General features: G+C 52.8%; 1 protein-coding gene across 5 annotated transcripts in view; it reads right to left on the reverse strand.

Moving 5' to 3' along the window:
- Positions 1-14,587, reverse strand: part of PDE4A (phosphodiesterase 4A) — a 44,452-nt gene that overhangs the window by 9,062 nt on the left and 20,803 nt on the right. For 4 of the 5 annotated variants that reach the window (XM_027547755.1, XM_027547754.1, XM_027547756.1 and 1 more), the window contains 7 exons: positions 8,118-8,309; positions 7,088-7,124; positions 6,894-6,964; positions 6,055-6,104; positions 5,782-5,894; positions 1,953-2,046; positions 227-450 (listed from right to left, as the gene is read on the reverse strand). In XM_027547755.1, the coding sequence (XP_027403556.1) occupies positions 227-450; positions 1,953-2,046; positions 5,782-5,894; positions 6,055-6,104; positions 6,894-6,964; positions 7,088-7,124; positions 8,118-8,309 (781 nt within the window). Of the gene's footprint in view, positions 1-226; positions 451-1,952; positions 2,047-3,541; positions 3,970-5,781; positions 5,895-6,054; positions 6,105-6,893; positions 6,965-7,087; positions 7,125-8,117; positions 8,310-14,587 lie in introns of those variants that run through there. The other variant, XM_027547758.1, reaches the window with a different exon arrangement.

The following is a 14,587-nucleotide window of genomic DNA, read 5'->3' on the forward strand; positions in this document are numbered from 1 at the left end:
TGGAGGAGGGCATGGCAACCCACTCTAGTATTCTTGCCTGGAGAATCCCATGGACAGGCACACAGCGCATACTGGTTCCTTCACTCCGCCTTTCCTGAGAGTCTCAAAGGGCAGGTATACCGCAATCCTCATCTCAATCTGACCCAAAGCCCAGTCCTTCACTGCCCCCGCCCCCAGAACCCTGCCCCTCCCTCCCCAGCCCCGCCCCCGCTGAGGCCCCACCCACTTGGGCTAGGCGTTCCTCTTGATCAGTCTTCACACCAAAGCGGGGCATGCTGGAATCGTTGAGGCTGCTGCTATGCATCAGCTTCTTCACTCCGGTTATCTGAGACATGGGCTGAAGCTGTGGCCCAGGGGCCGGGGGCTGCTGGCAAGGTCTCTGCCGTGGCGCTTGCTGTTTCTCCCGATCTTTGATCGTGGGTGATGGGATCTCCACTTCATTCCGCTTGTCTGCGGAAGACAGAGGAGAGGCAAGCATGGTTACCCCACTGAAGCTCCTTCATCTGGCTCTCAGACCGTGCCTGCCTTACCCCTCAGGCCCTGAAAATTCTCACCCAGGAGGTCAGACCTAGTCCTGGTGTCATGCTGTTGGTTGCTTATAGACTGGAAACCAGAGCGGAGGTAGGAATTCTTCTGGGAGGTGGTGGGCTGGAGTGGGGACCCCAGGGCCAGACGAGAGCTGTGGGGTAGCCCCAGTCCAATCACCAAGTTTGGCGAGGGGGTGGCATGGGAAGTCAGGAGGCAGGGTGGGGGCGCTAGAGAGGGCTTCTGTCTGCCTCGGATAGGCAAGGACCCTTCTCGGGCTGGGAAGACAGCCCCGCGGTGACCCAGAGGACTGGTTGGGGTGGACAGCGCTGGGAGGCGGGAAGGAAGGGTGGTCTCTGGCTCCATGGGCCCACCCCTACCCCCTGGACATCAGCCTGTCTGGGGGCCAGCCCCAGAAGTCTCTTTTCCTGAGCTCTTTAGGCCTTCCAGAGTCCAGCCAGGGCCACCCATTGTGACCTGGGTCCCACCAGTCAATGACAGGGCCCAAGAGGGCTCATTTGCATGCTGTGCTCTTATTGGCTGGGTCTTCAGCATTCAGGCACATCACACACTCAATGGTGGGAATGTTTGAAACCTTCTTTCCAGCTTGGCTGGGGGGGCAGGTAACCTGAATTGGGGAACTTTGGTGATCAATTCTGAAGGTGAAATTACCCTGACTTTGTCAGGGATAGTCTCAGTTAAGGCTCTTGGCTTCAGGATGAGGGGAAGGCTGACCTTGGAGGTCATTGTGAGCTGAAGGGTTCCAGTGAATCTGAGGTATTCTACCTTTAAGTTTCTGAGTTAAGGAATTCTCCAGAGTTTGGGGAATCACTGTATAGGTTTAAGCTAAGCAAGAGAATCCTATTGAATTTGGGTATCTAAAGTTTGGGGGTCTACTGAATTTGGGGGTATTGTACCAAGTTTGGGCATTCTATTGAATTGGGGAGATTTCAGCTTGGAGGTTTTTTAAAGGTTTGGGGGTCTTTATGGGCTTTTAAGGGCAGGAATTCCCTTACATTTGAGAATTCCACTGAGTCCGGGCATCTCTCTTGAGTTTGAGGGGTCTTCTGAGTTTGGGGCAAGGAAATTCAAGGTTGGAGATTCTACTGAATTTTGGGAGACTTTGAGTTCTATTTGAGTTTGGGGGTTTCTTGGGGTCCTTGAGTTTGAGTTCCAATGGGGTCCCACTGAATTTGGAGGGACTTTGCAGCTTTAAAGTAGGGGTTCTACAGGAGTCAGGGGTCTCACTAAATTGGAGGGTATCAGAGTGTAGGAACTTTTGACGTGGTGACTTTGACCTTTGGGGAGGTGAGTCAGGGTCCCTTGGGCAAATGTGTGCAACAAGACTCAGGGTCTGGGGTGCCCCCAAACAGTCCAGTTATGCATCCCCCCTGTCATACACACACACAGTGCTGCCCTTCACTCACCCAGGAATGTGGTGGAGATGTACTCAGAGACCTGGTTTCCTGACCTGCTCATCTCTGACAGGTGTGTGAGTTCACGGTTTAGCATCCTCTTGAACTAAGGTGAAGGAGGCAAGAAGGAAGGCATGATGGGGTGATGGCAGGGGTTGGGGGGGGGTAAGGTCAGGCCTTCCCAAGAAACCTCTGAAGAACCCAGGAGCCCCTCTCACTTCTCTGCTCAGCCAGCACAGCGCTCAGCAGGCTGTGAGAGGGGAGGGGTCAGTCCTTCCTCTCCTCCCAACTCTCGATGGGGGTCCCCAGGCTTGGGGAGTGCAGCCCTCCCTCTCTGAGGAAGGGGGCTTCCTCTCACCATACTCCCTCTTTCTGCCCCCAAGGAGGAGTCAGAGGGGCACCTGTGGAAGGGAGGGGCTCCTGCTTAACAGGGAGCCAATGGGGTGTCAGGAGAATCCCGTCACCATGGTGATGGGAGTCTCCTTAGCAACTCCCCCTCCAACCAGCTGCTGAGCTGGGGAAAAGGGGGCAGGCCGTGGGCCCCTTAACCCCTGACTTCCCAGACCTACCCCTGGCCCAGGTCTTCCCAGACAGGGACCCCACACGCCAGGGTCCTGGCCCCGCAGCCCTCAGCCTGGTTTGAAAGGAAGGAATGCAGTCCTGAAATTCTGGGTGAAGATGTTTGGCTGGGGCAGGGAGAAGGGTGAGCAGAGGAAACCCTAGTTCAGTCACTAGGGGAGGGGGGGTTCCCATCATAGCCCCCTCTCCCCCAACCTCAGAGGGGTGGACAGATGCACAGATGGACAGGGGATGCCTAGAACCAGCCCTGGGGGCTCCTCTGGGTCTCCCCGTCTCTCTTCACACAAGTGGCCGCTGTGACATTGTGCATGAGGAGAAAGGGCATCGGCTCCCCACCCCCAAGCTCCACCAAAGCGCCCCCTGAACTGGAGCCGACTGTCCAGAGAGGCAGGAGGGACTCTTGGCAGGAAGGGTGAGCCTGCCCAGCCCACATCGGGAGAGGCACTCACTCCTCCCAGGGCTGCTAGAGGCCCTGGGCACCCATAGAGAGACATACATCCACACACAAGATGGACCCACAAAGTCACACAACCGCACAGAGTCACAGACCCCCCACTTACACAGTGCTACACAGCCCCCAGACACACACATCAAGGAGCACACACAATAAAGCAGTCACTGAACTCAGGGTCACATGCCCCAGAAAAATCATGCAGCTCTGGGCTCATAAACATGGCCCAAAACACACCACCACAATCAGAACCATGTGATCTCGGCCAGGGCCATCCCCCCCAGTCCATGACCCAGGCACACAAGCCCACGGGCCTCAGGCAGCCCCCCACCACTCCAGACACACACACACATGCACGCTGCGGTCACACCCAGAGAGAGACCCACACCCCCAGCCACCCACCTTCCACGCCCAGCCCCGGGCCACACACAGAGACACAGTCACCAGGCTTCATCTCCAGGCCACACACGTGCACAGATGCACACACAAGCCCAGACCGGGGGCTGGAGGGTGCGAGGTGGGAGGGCCAGAGCTGGGTCTCTTGCCCATCCTCCACCCTGAGTTCCCCTACCTGGTCCCACCAGCCCACCAGCCACGGCTTGGAGCAGGTCTCGCAGAAGAAATCCACCAAGGGCATCGTGGAGTCTTGGCCCCGCTCAGGGCTGCCGCACACAGAGGCTGGGCTTGGGGAGTCCCGGGGTTAGCAGCTATTGTGGCAGGGGGCGGGGTGCTGGGCAGTGGAAGGGGGAGCCGCGGAGGGGCCCAGGCCGGCCCAGCAGGGCTGGGGGGCTCCCTTCCCCTCCGCGCTCCCGGCAGCAGCCCTGGTTACATGGTTTGCCTGCCGTGGGCCCTGCTGGGCCCCCGTGCGGCAGCAGCAGTGGCTGGAGGTGGCCGGGGACCCCTGCCCATGGGGGGAAGGTGCAGGGTGAGGGTCCCGGGAGGAGGCTTCGGAGGCTCTGGGCTCCGTGTGTTCGCCTGTGTGTGTGCGTGTGCGTGCTCACTGCAGCACTGGCAGGCTGCATGCAATGTCAGGTGGTGCTGGGGGTGGGGGGGGCATTAAAGGGGCACTGGAGCCCATGGGCCTCAGGCAGGACCCAGGTGAGGTTGCCAGGGATGGGCAGGGAGGCACACACACCCGGCAGAGGGCATGCCCCCACCTCGCCGTGGACACACCCAGCGACAGACACACACACCCACATGCTCCACACACCAACACACAATCAGACACAAATTCCACTCCACACCACTACAGACACTTGACAGACCTGACCACACTCTGACACCCAAATGCTTTCAGTCCTATGCTAACCACACAAACACACACACACACAGTCACAATTCTGTTGTTCAACACATTTCTAGGAATACAATAGAGCACACAGAGGTACAAATACCTCTAGACACCCATTCCCAGAATATGGACTCACAACCAGAAGTGCAGACACACACTAAGGGATAAACACCCAGATACTGGACACACTTGCAGACACACTCAACACACCCACAGACACACTTGTAAACAAACATGGATACCCGTATGGCCTCAGACACAAATGTGCCCTGACTAATCTATAAGGGAATACGCACACTCACACCCACGCTCCACACGCACATACCCCATTGCAGAAATACACCCGCAGACCTACATTCAGACACACAGTCACATTCTCAGATGCTCCACACATACTCTCAGGGACACAATTGCCCTAGACTCACATGTTCCCAGACAAACCTCCACCCACGGGTGTGCGCACCCCCCAACACAGACGCCCCCACCTGCACATTCATTTCCTGACAGGCATCCTCCCACCAAGCTGTACAACTCCAGGTGGCATCATTCACATTGCCCGCTTCCTGAATGGCGCCCCCTGGAATTGTGCAGTGCACAGTCAGCACAACTGTACATGGATGCCTTGCACTCTCTCCTGTGGCCTTGCAAGCACACACACACACACACACAGAGTCACAGACACATGGAGATACACACTCAGATTCACAACTGGACTAACTCACATCTCTAGACATACACACCCCCCTGGTATAGCCCCCCACACTGACAGCCCCACATTGTCAGCTGTGCATATCCTTATGCCCTCCATAGATACACTTGTGCATGCCACTCCTGATGGATCTTATTGGGATACCCCCCACTCCCCTCCCCTCCTCCCTGCCCAGCACTGCAATCGGGTAACCAACAAACAGTCATATAGCCACAGATACACACTCATAAACCATACAAACACAACCTGCTCCCCCCAGGACAGAAGGTCACCTAGGGACACCCCCCCACACACACACACACCAGGTCTACAGGAGATACAAAGTCAGATACACACACACACACACACACACACACCCCAGGTCTACAAGAGATACAAAGTCAGATAACACACACACACATACATACACACATACACACACACACATCCCAGGTCTACAGGAGATACAAAGTCAGATAACACACACACCACACACATACACACACACACACACACACACCAGGTCTACAAGAGATACAAAGTCAGATAACACACACACACCCCACACACACACCAGGTCTACAGGAGATACAAAGTCAGACAACACACACCACACACACACACACCCAGGTCTACAGGAGATACAAAGTCAGATAACACACACACACACATACACATCCCAGGTCTACAGGAGATACAGAGTCAGATAAAGGACACCCAGGGTCTGACCCCACCCCACAGGCTCTAATCACAGGTGGACCACGCCCATTGGCCACGCCCCATAGCTAACCCCGCCCCCAGCCGTTGGCTCCACCCCGCTGCTCCTACACACCTTGTGGGAAGCCATCTCGCTGACGGAGCGATAGGTCTGCATGGTTTCCAGCTGCTCCAGACACCAGTCCAGCTCCTCCAGTGTCTCTCGGGCCAACTGCTGACACGTCTCCTCTGGGGAAGGGGCAGCCGGGGCGGTGACTGCGAGGGTTCGCATGGAGACCCCCAGAGGTGATGGGGGCCCGTCTGATGAGTAGGGCACTGGGAAAGGGGGCGAGGGACCCCGCACTGGGGCACCACGAGGGGCCTTTCTCATGCCCTTGGGCTTGGTTACCTGATAGCGTGGCCTTGCAGACGGGGGTTGGGCCGCCCAGCGGGGACCGCCTGCAAAAAATCGGGCCCCAACCTCAGCCTGGCCCTCCCCGTATCTCTGCCTCCCTCTCTCCATGAAGAGTTCTGACTTTCCTTTTTATGAGCCCTCTCTGTGTGTCCCAGGCATGCTGCCATTTACTCTGCCCACTGCCTCTCACAGAGCCTCACAAAAACCCATTTTACAGATGAGGAAACTGAGGTTCACGAAGGTGGAGCCACCTTCCTCAAGACTATATGGCTGGTTGGGTCAGACCCTGTGTCTCCAAAGTCCCTGCTTCCCTGACCATCCCTCCCCTGAGTTCCTTGAACCCCAGGATAACTCTGCCCCACCCCCCGCCCCCCAGGGCTCCCAGAGGAACCAGCAGCTCTCAGCCTCACCCCTGCCCCCAAATAAGAACTACTTCTATTCAGTGAGCACTTACTATGTGCTGGGCAGTATTCTAGCACTTTCTATACATCACCTTCTCAACTTCTTACAGCGGTTTCCAGTTGACAGAGGCAACACAGACGGCTAATTGCCTGGCAAGCTGGCATCACTGCCAGGAGTGGCTCAGAGGCTGGGGTGGCTGACCACTCATGACCGCAGCCTTGAGTGTCCATACCCCTCCATCTTTGTTTATAAAAGTTTCCCCGACTTAAGAATTTGAATCACAATGGTTTACTGGCTCAGTGGCAGCTGTTGGCTAAACAGAGGCTCAGAGAGGTCAAGTGCCTGCCTGAGGTCACACAGCAGCTGTGAGAGTTGGACCCAGGTGTGTTGAGCCTCATGATCACAGGCCCTGGGGCCCAGCCTCCACTTACTTGTTGCTGGGAATGGGCACATTGGTCAGGAGGGAGAAGTTGCTGCGAACGCTCCGGAGACTGGCCAGCACCTGGGTGGGGGAGCCAGGGTGAGGAGAGGGGCCCACCCTGAGCGAGGAGCTGGGGCTGGGCCCCTGTCCCCAAGTGTAGGGGAGAGTCAGAGCCCCTTCCCTTCTTAGGGGAGGGGGTCTTACCTGGGCAAACGGCGTGACGATGAGGTCCTCTGCATGCCTGCAAGGACAGGGGTAGGTCAGGGGTCCTCACAGTGGGGCTCCCAAGGGTCTGGGGTGGACAGGGGCTGGGGCTACCAGAAAAGCAAGTCACTAGGGTGTCACTCTGTGGGGGACTGGGCCCTGGGAGGCTGGTGGACAGGAAGGGGGCTCTGTGGGGTGGGGGAGGGGTGCTTATACCTCACAAGGATGGTTACGCTGCAGGGGCTTGTTCTGAAGGAAACGGTCAGGGAGAAGGGTTCAGGTGGGGCAAGGTGAGGTGGCGCAGAGACAAAAGGAGGGTGGTGAACACACCTCAGAGGCTGAGCTTGGAGAAACTAGTAGTGGGGAGGGGGTGGAGGACAGGAGCTGGGGGGAAGGGGTGATACAGATGCCTCACTGGGTCGGGACAGGGCTGGAGGATTCAGTAGAGGAAGAGGGCTGAGGAGATGGGGGTGCTCACACCTCTGTGCTATTGTTGCTTAGTTGCTTCAGTCGTGTCCGACTCTCTGCGACCCCATGGACTGTAGCCCGCTGGGCTTCTCTGTCCATGGGATTTCCCAGGCAGGAATACTGGAGTGGGTTGCCATTTCCTTCTCCACACACCACTATAGGTGGTCGTGTAAGGGGGCTGGTTTAGGGAAGCCTAGACATGGGGAGGAAGCTCAAGTGCGGTTCCCTTGCTGGAGAGATGGGATAAGGTGGGGCCAGGCCCCTGAAACCAAGGGGTAGGAGAGGGCATGGGCAGGTTGGGTGGGTGGGCACTGTAGGGACATGGGTGGGGCTGGGCCTCGGCTCAGAGTGGCCAGGTGGCGGGGCAGAGACAGGGTGGGCACTCATACCTCACTGGGTGGGTATGCTATAAGGGGGTTGAGTCCTCAATAGGGAATAAGGGCGCTGTTTAGTTTTTGCCAAGGACCATGGGGTGGGCTGGGGGTTGGGCAGCCCCCGTCCCCCCTTGCTGGGGCCAGGAGGCCTGGAAGAGTCAGCCAGGGGGGAGATGGCAGGTGCTCACGCCTCGCTGGTGACCGACGAGTTCCGGGACATGGTCTTGGGTGACATGTCATAGTCGCTGTCTGAGCGGTAGAGAAACGACTCCCGGCGCTGGCTGGTGGCCGCACCAGCATGCAGCACGAGGCCCGGGCTCGCCTGCGAGTCCAGCGGGCTGCGGCCTGGCGACGGTGTCAGTCCATTCTCCGCCTCCAAGCTGCAAGGGGTGGGCGGGAAGAGGGGTCAGTGGGCTGAGATGACATTGAGGGGGGGCGTCGAGAGGAATAAGGAGACCCAGGAAATTCCTGACAAGAGAGACAGATACCTCAGAAAAGGTGGGAGACAGGAAATTAGAGAGACCACCTTTGTGTGCCTGGTCCTGCTGCCAGAGCTAAGGGACACTGCTGTGACCCAGACAGACCATGATCTGTGCCCCTCACAGACATGACACTGCGAGGGCTGGTCTAGAAACAGGCCAACCGAGCAGCACTGCACATCCCCTAAAGTTGTGGGGTCTTCCTCGCTCTGTTCTTCCCTTGGTACCTCAGAGCAATCAAATCTATTTAAGAATAATCTGTCTGCTTTATACCCCTTCCTTGGCCAGCCTGCCCATCATCACTTTCCTGGGCCAGGACATTTGTCTTTGCTCTGGCCCCTAGCTGCTTCTGTTTATACCCCTGTCTGCTTCCCTCAGCAGCCAGAGGAAGCCTGTGAATACCTGAGTTGGGTCACATCCCTCCTCTGTTTAGAACCTTCTCTGGCTCCCAGTTCACTCAGAGCCAAAGCCAAAGTCCTTGCTGTGGCCCACAAGGCCCTGCCCCCATACCCACTATGCCCTTCATGGACTCTGCTGCAGCCATAATTGCTATCTGGCTGTTCCCTAAATATTCCAGGGATATTCCTGCCTCAGGGCCTTTGCACAGGCTGTCTCCCTGGCCCAGATCTCCAGTGGCTCCCCCCTCCTCTCAAATGTTGCCTCTTCAGGAAGGCCTCCCTCAACCAACCCATCTGAAATATCATCCCCTGCCCTTACATTTCATATTTCCCTTCCTTAAAATAAATACTACTTACCCAACACATTCTATGTTTTACTTTTCCGCTGTTTGCCTTCCCTTCTAGAACTAAGCTCTACAGAGCAAGGATTTTTGTCTGCTTTGTTCACTGCTGGATCTCTGGCTAAGAACATGGCCTGGATGCCCAATAAATGTTTACTGAATGAATCAATCTATGAGTGAATGAATGAATGAATGAATATACAGGCTGGATGGTGCCATCCAGGGAATTAAAACTAGGTCGGTGGCTGGAAAGGTGATCTTTAGCTGCTGTGGTGGAGGCAGGTCTCTCTGAGGAGGTGATATCTGAGCAGGGCCTGAAGGATGAGAAGGAGCAGGCCATGGATGGGGTCAGGAGGTGGGAGAAAGCACTCCAGGGTGAGGGAACAGTAAGTGAAAAGGCCCTGTGGCAGAATCTGTTTTTTGTTGGAGGACCAGCAAGGAAATTGGTGTCACTGGAGTGGAGATATAGATAGATAACAGAGACACAGCTAAATAGAGGATACAGCAGGACTCCATTCTGTTGGCACTGGCAAGACAGAGCCTCTGGATGAGGTAGGAAAAAGCTGGCTATGCCACTTCCCAAATGTACAACTTGGGGGAAAAGACCAAATTTCCGTTTCCTCTTCTGCAATATGGGGGCAACCACTGCCTGCCTCAGGTCATCCAGGTAACCAGCGTTAACACAGGTAACACGCTCAGGGTGGTGCCTAACAGGGAGCTCAAGAAACACTGGCAGCTGTAAATCTATCAGCCCCCTAACTGTAAATCTATCAGTATCCCTGGGGAGGGAACTCACCTGGGCAATTGATATGAAGGTTTGAGGATAAGTGTGGGGAGCTGTGTGCCTGTGACATGCTGTGTGACCTCGAGAAGGTCACTGCCCTCTCTCGTCTGTGACTCTGTTAAAATGAGGGTGTTAGACTGGTCAGCAGATTTCAGGCTGTGCTCTGGTGAGTACAACCGGGTAGGGAGAGAAGAAATAGAATCCTCCCTGCACTTTCTGGTCCTACTATTGAATGTCGGTCTAAGATTTTATTTGAATGTTCCCTCTGCTAAGAAATAAACCTGAGGGAATTCTCTTGGGGTCCAGTGGTAAGGATCCTGCATTTCCACCACAGGGGGCCCAGGTTCCATCCCTGGTCAGGGAACTAAGATCCCACATGCCATGTAGCCTGGTCAAAAAAAAAAATCTGAAATCTCCTAGACCAGGACAGCATTACCAGCTTCTATGCTGCTGCTGCTACTAAGTTGCTTCAGTCATGTCTGACTCTATGCGACCCCATAGATGGCAGCCCACCAGGCTCCCCCGTCCGTGGGATTCTCCAGGCAAGAACACTGGACTGGGTTGCCATTTCCTTCTCCAATGCATGAAAGTCAAAGTAAAGTTGCTCAGTAGTGTCCAACTCTCAGCGACCCCATGGACTGTAGCCCACCAGGCTCCTCCGTCCATGGGATTGTCCAGGCAAGAGTACTGGAGTGGGGTGCCATTGCCTTCTCCCACCAGCTTCTATACATGGACTCTTTTTCCTGGGCCAGCCCTGGGATGGGGGGATGGGGGGGGAGGACTTCACTGCCTCCATTTTACACATGAAGAAACTAAGGTTCAGAGAGGATGATTGGTTCCAGGTCACACAGTAAGGTCATGGTGCAGTCAGAATTCCACCCCAAGTCTTGGGATTCCTCAGATCAAAATCTTAACTGCTGCCCTCTGTTGATGACCCCCATCAGAGCACATTCCCCTCATTAGAGCAAATTTTTCCAGGGTCCAGGCAGCCAACATAAAAAGCAGAGTGGGGCTGGGGGCCCTGGGTTCCAATTATAGGAAAGAAACCGGAAATTTTAAATAGTTGAAAACTCAAACTTCTTTTGAAAACAAACTTCAGAAAACATTTTAAAAACACTGAACACTGCTCTGCAAAAGACACTGTCAAGAGAATAAAAAGACAAGCCACAGACTGGGAGAAAATATCTGACAAAGGACCGGTATCCAGAATACATAACAAACTCTGAAGATGGACTTCCCTGGTAGTGCAGTGGTTACGAATCTGCCTGCCAATGCAGGGGACACAGGTTCAAACCCTGATCCAGGAAGATCCCACAAACCGCAGAGCAACTAAGCCCATGCACCACAGCTACCAAGCCCACGTGCCAAGAGCCCGTCCGTGCTCCACAAGAGAAGCCACTGCAATGAGAAGCCTGCGCACCGCAACTAGAAAGAGCCCTTGTGCAGCAACGAAGATTCAGTGGAGCCAAAAATAGATAAATGAAAATTTAAAAAGAAGACAACTCAATGCAAAAATGAGCAGAAGTATGGACAGTTCACCAAAGAAGATACACAGATGGCACATTCGCACAGGAAACATCATTCCTCCTTAGGGAAATGCAAATTAAAACCATGAACTATCCCTTTGCACCTACTAGGATGCTAAACAAACAAAAATTGACAAGGATACCAAGTGGTGATGACAAGGATCCATCCTTGTCACCACAAGGATCCCATCACTGATGGGAATGCCAAGTGGTACAGCCACTCTGGAAGACAGCTGCTTGGTTTCTTATGAAATTGAGCATACCCTAATTGTACAATCTGACAACTACACTCCTATATATTTACCCAAGATAAATGAAAACATGTCTGCTCAAAAACTTGCTGACTAGGGACTTCCCTGGTGGTCCAGAGGCTAGGACTCCACGTTCCCAATGCAGAGGGCCCCAGTTCGATCCCTGGTCAGGGAACTAGATCTCACATGCTGCAACTAAGAGTCCACATGCCTCAACTTAAGATCCTGGATGCCACAACTAAGACCGGCCCAGCACAGCCCAAATGAGTATATATATATAAAAGCCTGCTGACTAGTGTTTATAACAGTTCTCTTCATAATCACCCAAATCTAGAAACAACCAAACCAAATGTACATCAGCAGATGAATGGATAAATGGTAGCAGATCCATGCCGTGGAATGTGTGTATGCTTAGTGGCTCAGTTGTGTCCAACTCTTGCGACCCCATAGACTGTAACCTGCCAGGCTCCTCTGTCCATGGGAGACATTCCTCCAGGCAAGAACACTGGAGTGGGTTGCCATTTCCTTCTCGAGGGGATCTTCCTGACCTAGGAATTGACCCCAGGTAGACTCTTTACTGATTGAGCTATAAGGGTATTCAGCAATTTAAAAAAACACAAAAATAAACTACAGACCTTTGACTTTTTTAAATGGGGTGTTTTATTAGTGGCTTGGACTAAGATGGTTGTGGTGAGTTACTGAGAAATGGTTGTATTTGGAACATATATTTAAAAGAAAACCTAAGGGATTTATTTATGAATTATTTGTACAGGATGAAGGAGAAGAGTCAGTGATTTCCTTGACTTATGATATGTCCTGATAAACCCATCATAAATCAAAAATATCAAGATAGCTGAGGGCTTCCCTGCTTGTCCAGTGGTTGAGAATCTGCCTTGCAATGCAGGGGATCCCTGGTCTGGGAAGATCTCACATGCCACGGGACAACTGAACCCGAGCAACCACAACTACTGAGCCTGTATTCCTGAGCCCACAAGACGCAACTACTGAGCTTTTGTGACATGACTGCTGAAGCCCATGCACCCTAGAGCATGTGCTCTGCAACAAGAGAAGCCACCACGAGAAGCCCTGTGCACCGCAATTAGAGAGTAGTTGCTGACTGCTGCAACGAGAGAAAGCCCTTGAGCAGCAATGAAGACCCAGTGCAGCCAAAAATAAATACATAAATTTGAAAAGGATAGAGAGCCTAGAAATAAACCTTCACATATATGTGGTCAAATGACTGTCAACAAGGAAGCCAAGACCATTCAATGGAGAAAGGACAGTCTTTTTAAAAGATGGTGCTGGGAAAAACTAGTTACCCGTTTACAGAAGAATGAAGTGGGATCCTTACCTTATACCATATACAGAAATTAACCGCCAGTAGATCAAACATCTAAATATAAGGGCTAAAACTATAAAACTCTTAGAAGCTTCATGACATTGGATTTGGCAGTGATTTCCTGGACATGACATCAAAAGCACAGGCAACAAAAGAAAAAATAAATTAGGGAATTCATCAAAGTTAAAAACTTTTGTGTATCAAAAGACTATTCAGGGAGTACAAAGGCAATCCATAGAATGGGAGAATATTTTTTTAACGGTCCTTTTTTTCTTTTTTCGGCTGCACCATGGGGCACATGAGATCTTAGTTCCCTGACCAGGGATTGAAACTGTGCCCCCTGCAGTGGAAACTTGGAGTCCTAACCACTGGACTTCAAGTAATTTCTGAGAGAACATTTTTGCAAATAACATATTTGATAAGGGATTCATGTCTAGACTGGGCTTTCCTGATGATTCAGACTGTCAAGAACACAATGCAACTCCTGCAATGCAGGAGACCTGGGTTCGATCCCTGCGTCAGGAAGATCCCCTGGAGAAGGAAATGGCAAGCTACTCCAGTGTTCTTGCCTGGAGAATTCCATGGACAGAGGAGCCTGGTGGGCTACAGTCCATAGCATTCCAGAGTCGGACACGACTGAGCGACTAAGCGCATGTGCAATGTCCAGACTATATAAAGAACTCCTAAACCTCAACAACAACAAAACAGACAACCTAATTAGAAAGTGGGAGGGAGGTCCCTGGTGGTCCAGTGGTTAGGGCTTGGAGCTCTCACTTCTGAGATCCTGGATTCATTCCCTGGTTGGGGAAATAAGATTCCACAAGTCATGGGCATGGCAAAAAAAAAAAGGGGGGGGGGTATAACCCTTAAACATTTCTTCAAATAAGACATACATATGGACAATAAACACATGAGAATATGCTCAACATCACTGGTCATTAGGAAAACACAAATAACCCCAATGAGATACCACCCATCAGGATGGCTACTATTAAAAAAACAAAAGGAAAATAACAAGTGTTGGCATGCATGTGGAGAAACTAGAATACTTATATACTGCTGGTGAGAATATAAAAAGGTGCAGCCACAGTAGAAAAGAGTTTGGCGGCTCTGCAAAAACTTTTAAGCCCAGAACTACCATGTGATCCAGCTATACGCATTCCAAGTACATATACCCAAAAGAATCAAAAGCTGGGGACTTCCCTCGTGGTCCAGTGGCTATGACTCCACACTTCCAATGCAGGGGCCCCGGGTTCGATCCCTGTCAGGGAACTAAACCCCACATGTGGCAACTAAAAGATTCAGCACGTGGCAACTAAGAGCGAGCGCAGCCAAATAAATAATTTTTTAAAAAAGAAAGGAAATTCTGACACAGGCTACAACATGCATGAACCTTGAAAACATCACACTAAATGAAATGTCAGACACAAAAGGACGATATTGTACAATTCCCCTTACATGAGGTCCCTGGAGGAGTCAAATTCATAGAAAAAAGAAAGCGTGGTAGGGGCCGAGGGCCAGGGGAGGGGAATGGGAGTGA

Source organism: Bos indicus x Bos taurus, chromosome 7, assembly GCF_003369695.1.
Source record: "Bos indicus x Bos taurus breed Angus x Brahman F1 hybrid chromosome 7, Bos_hybrid_MaternalHap_v2.0, whole genome shotgun sequence".
NCBI lineage: Eukaryota > Metazoa > Chordata > Mammalia > Artiodactyla > Bovidae > Bos > Bos indicus x Bos taurus.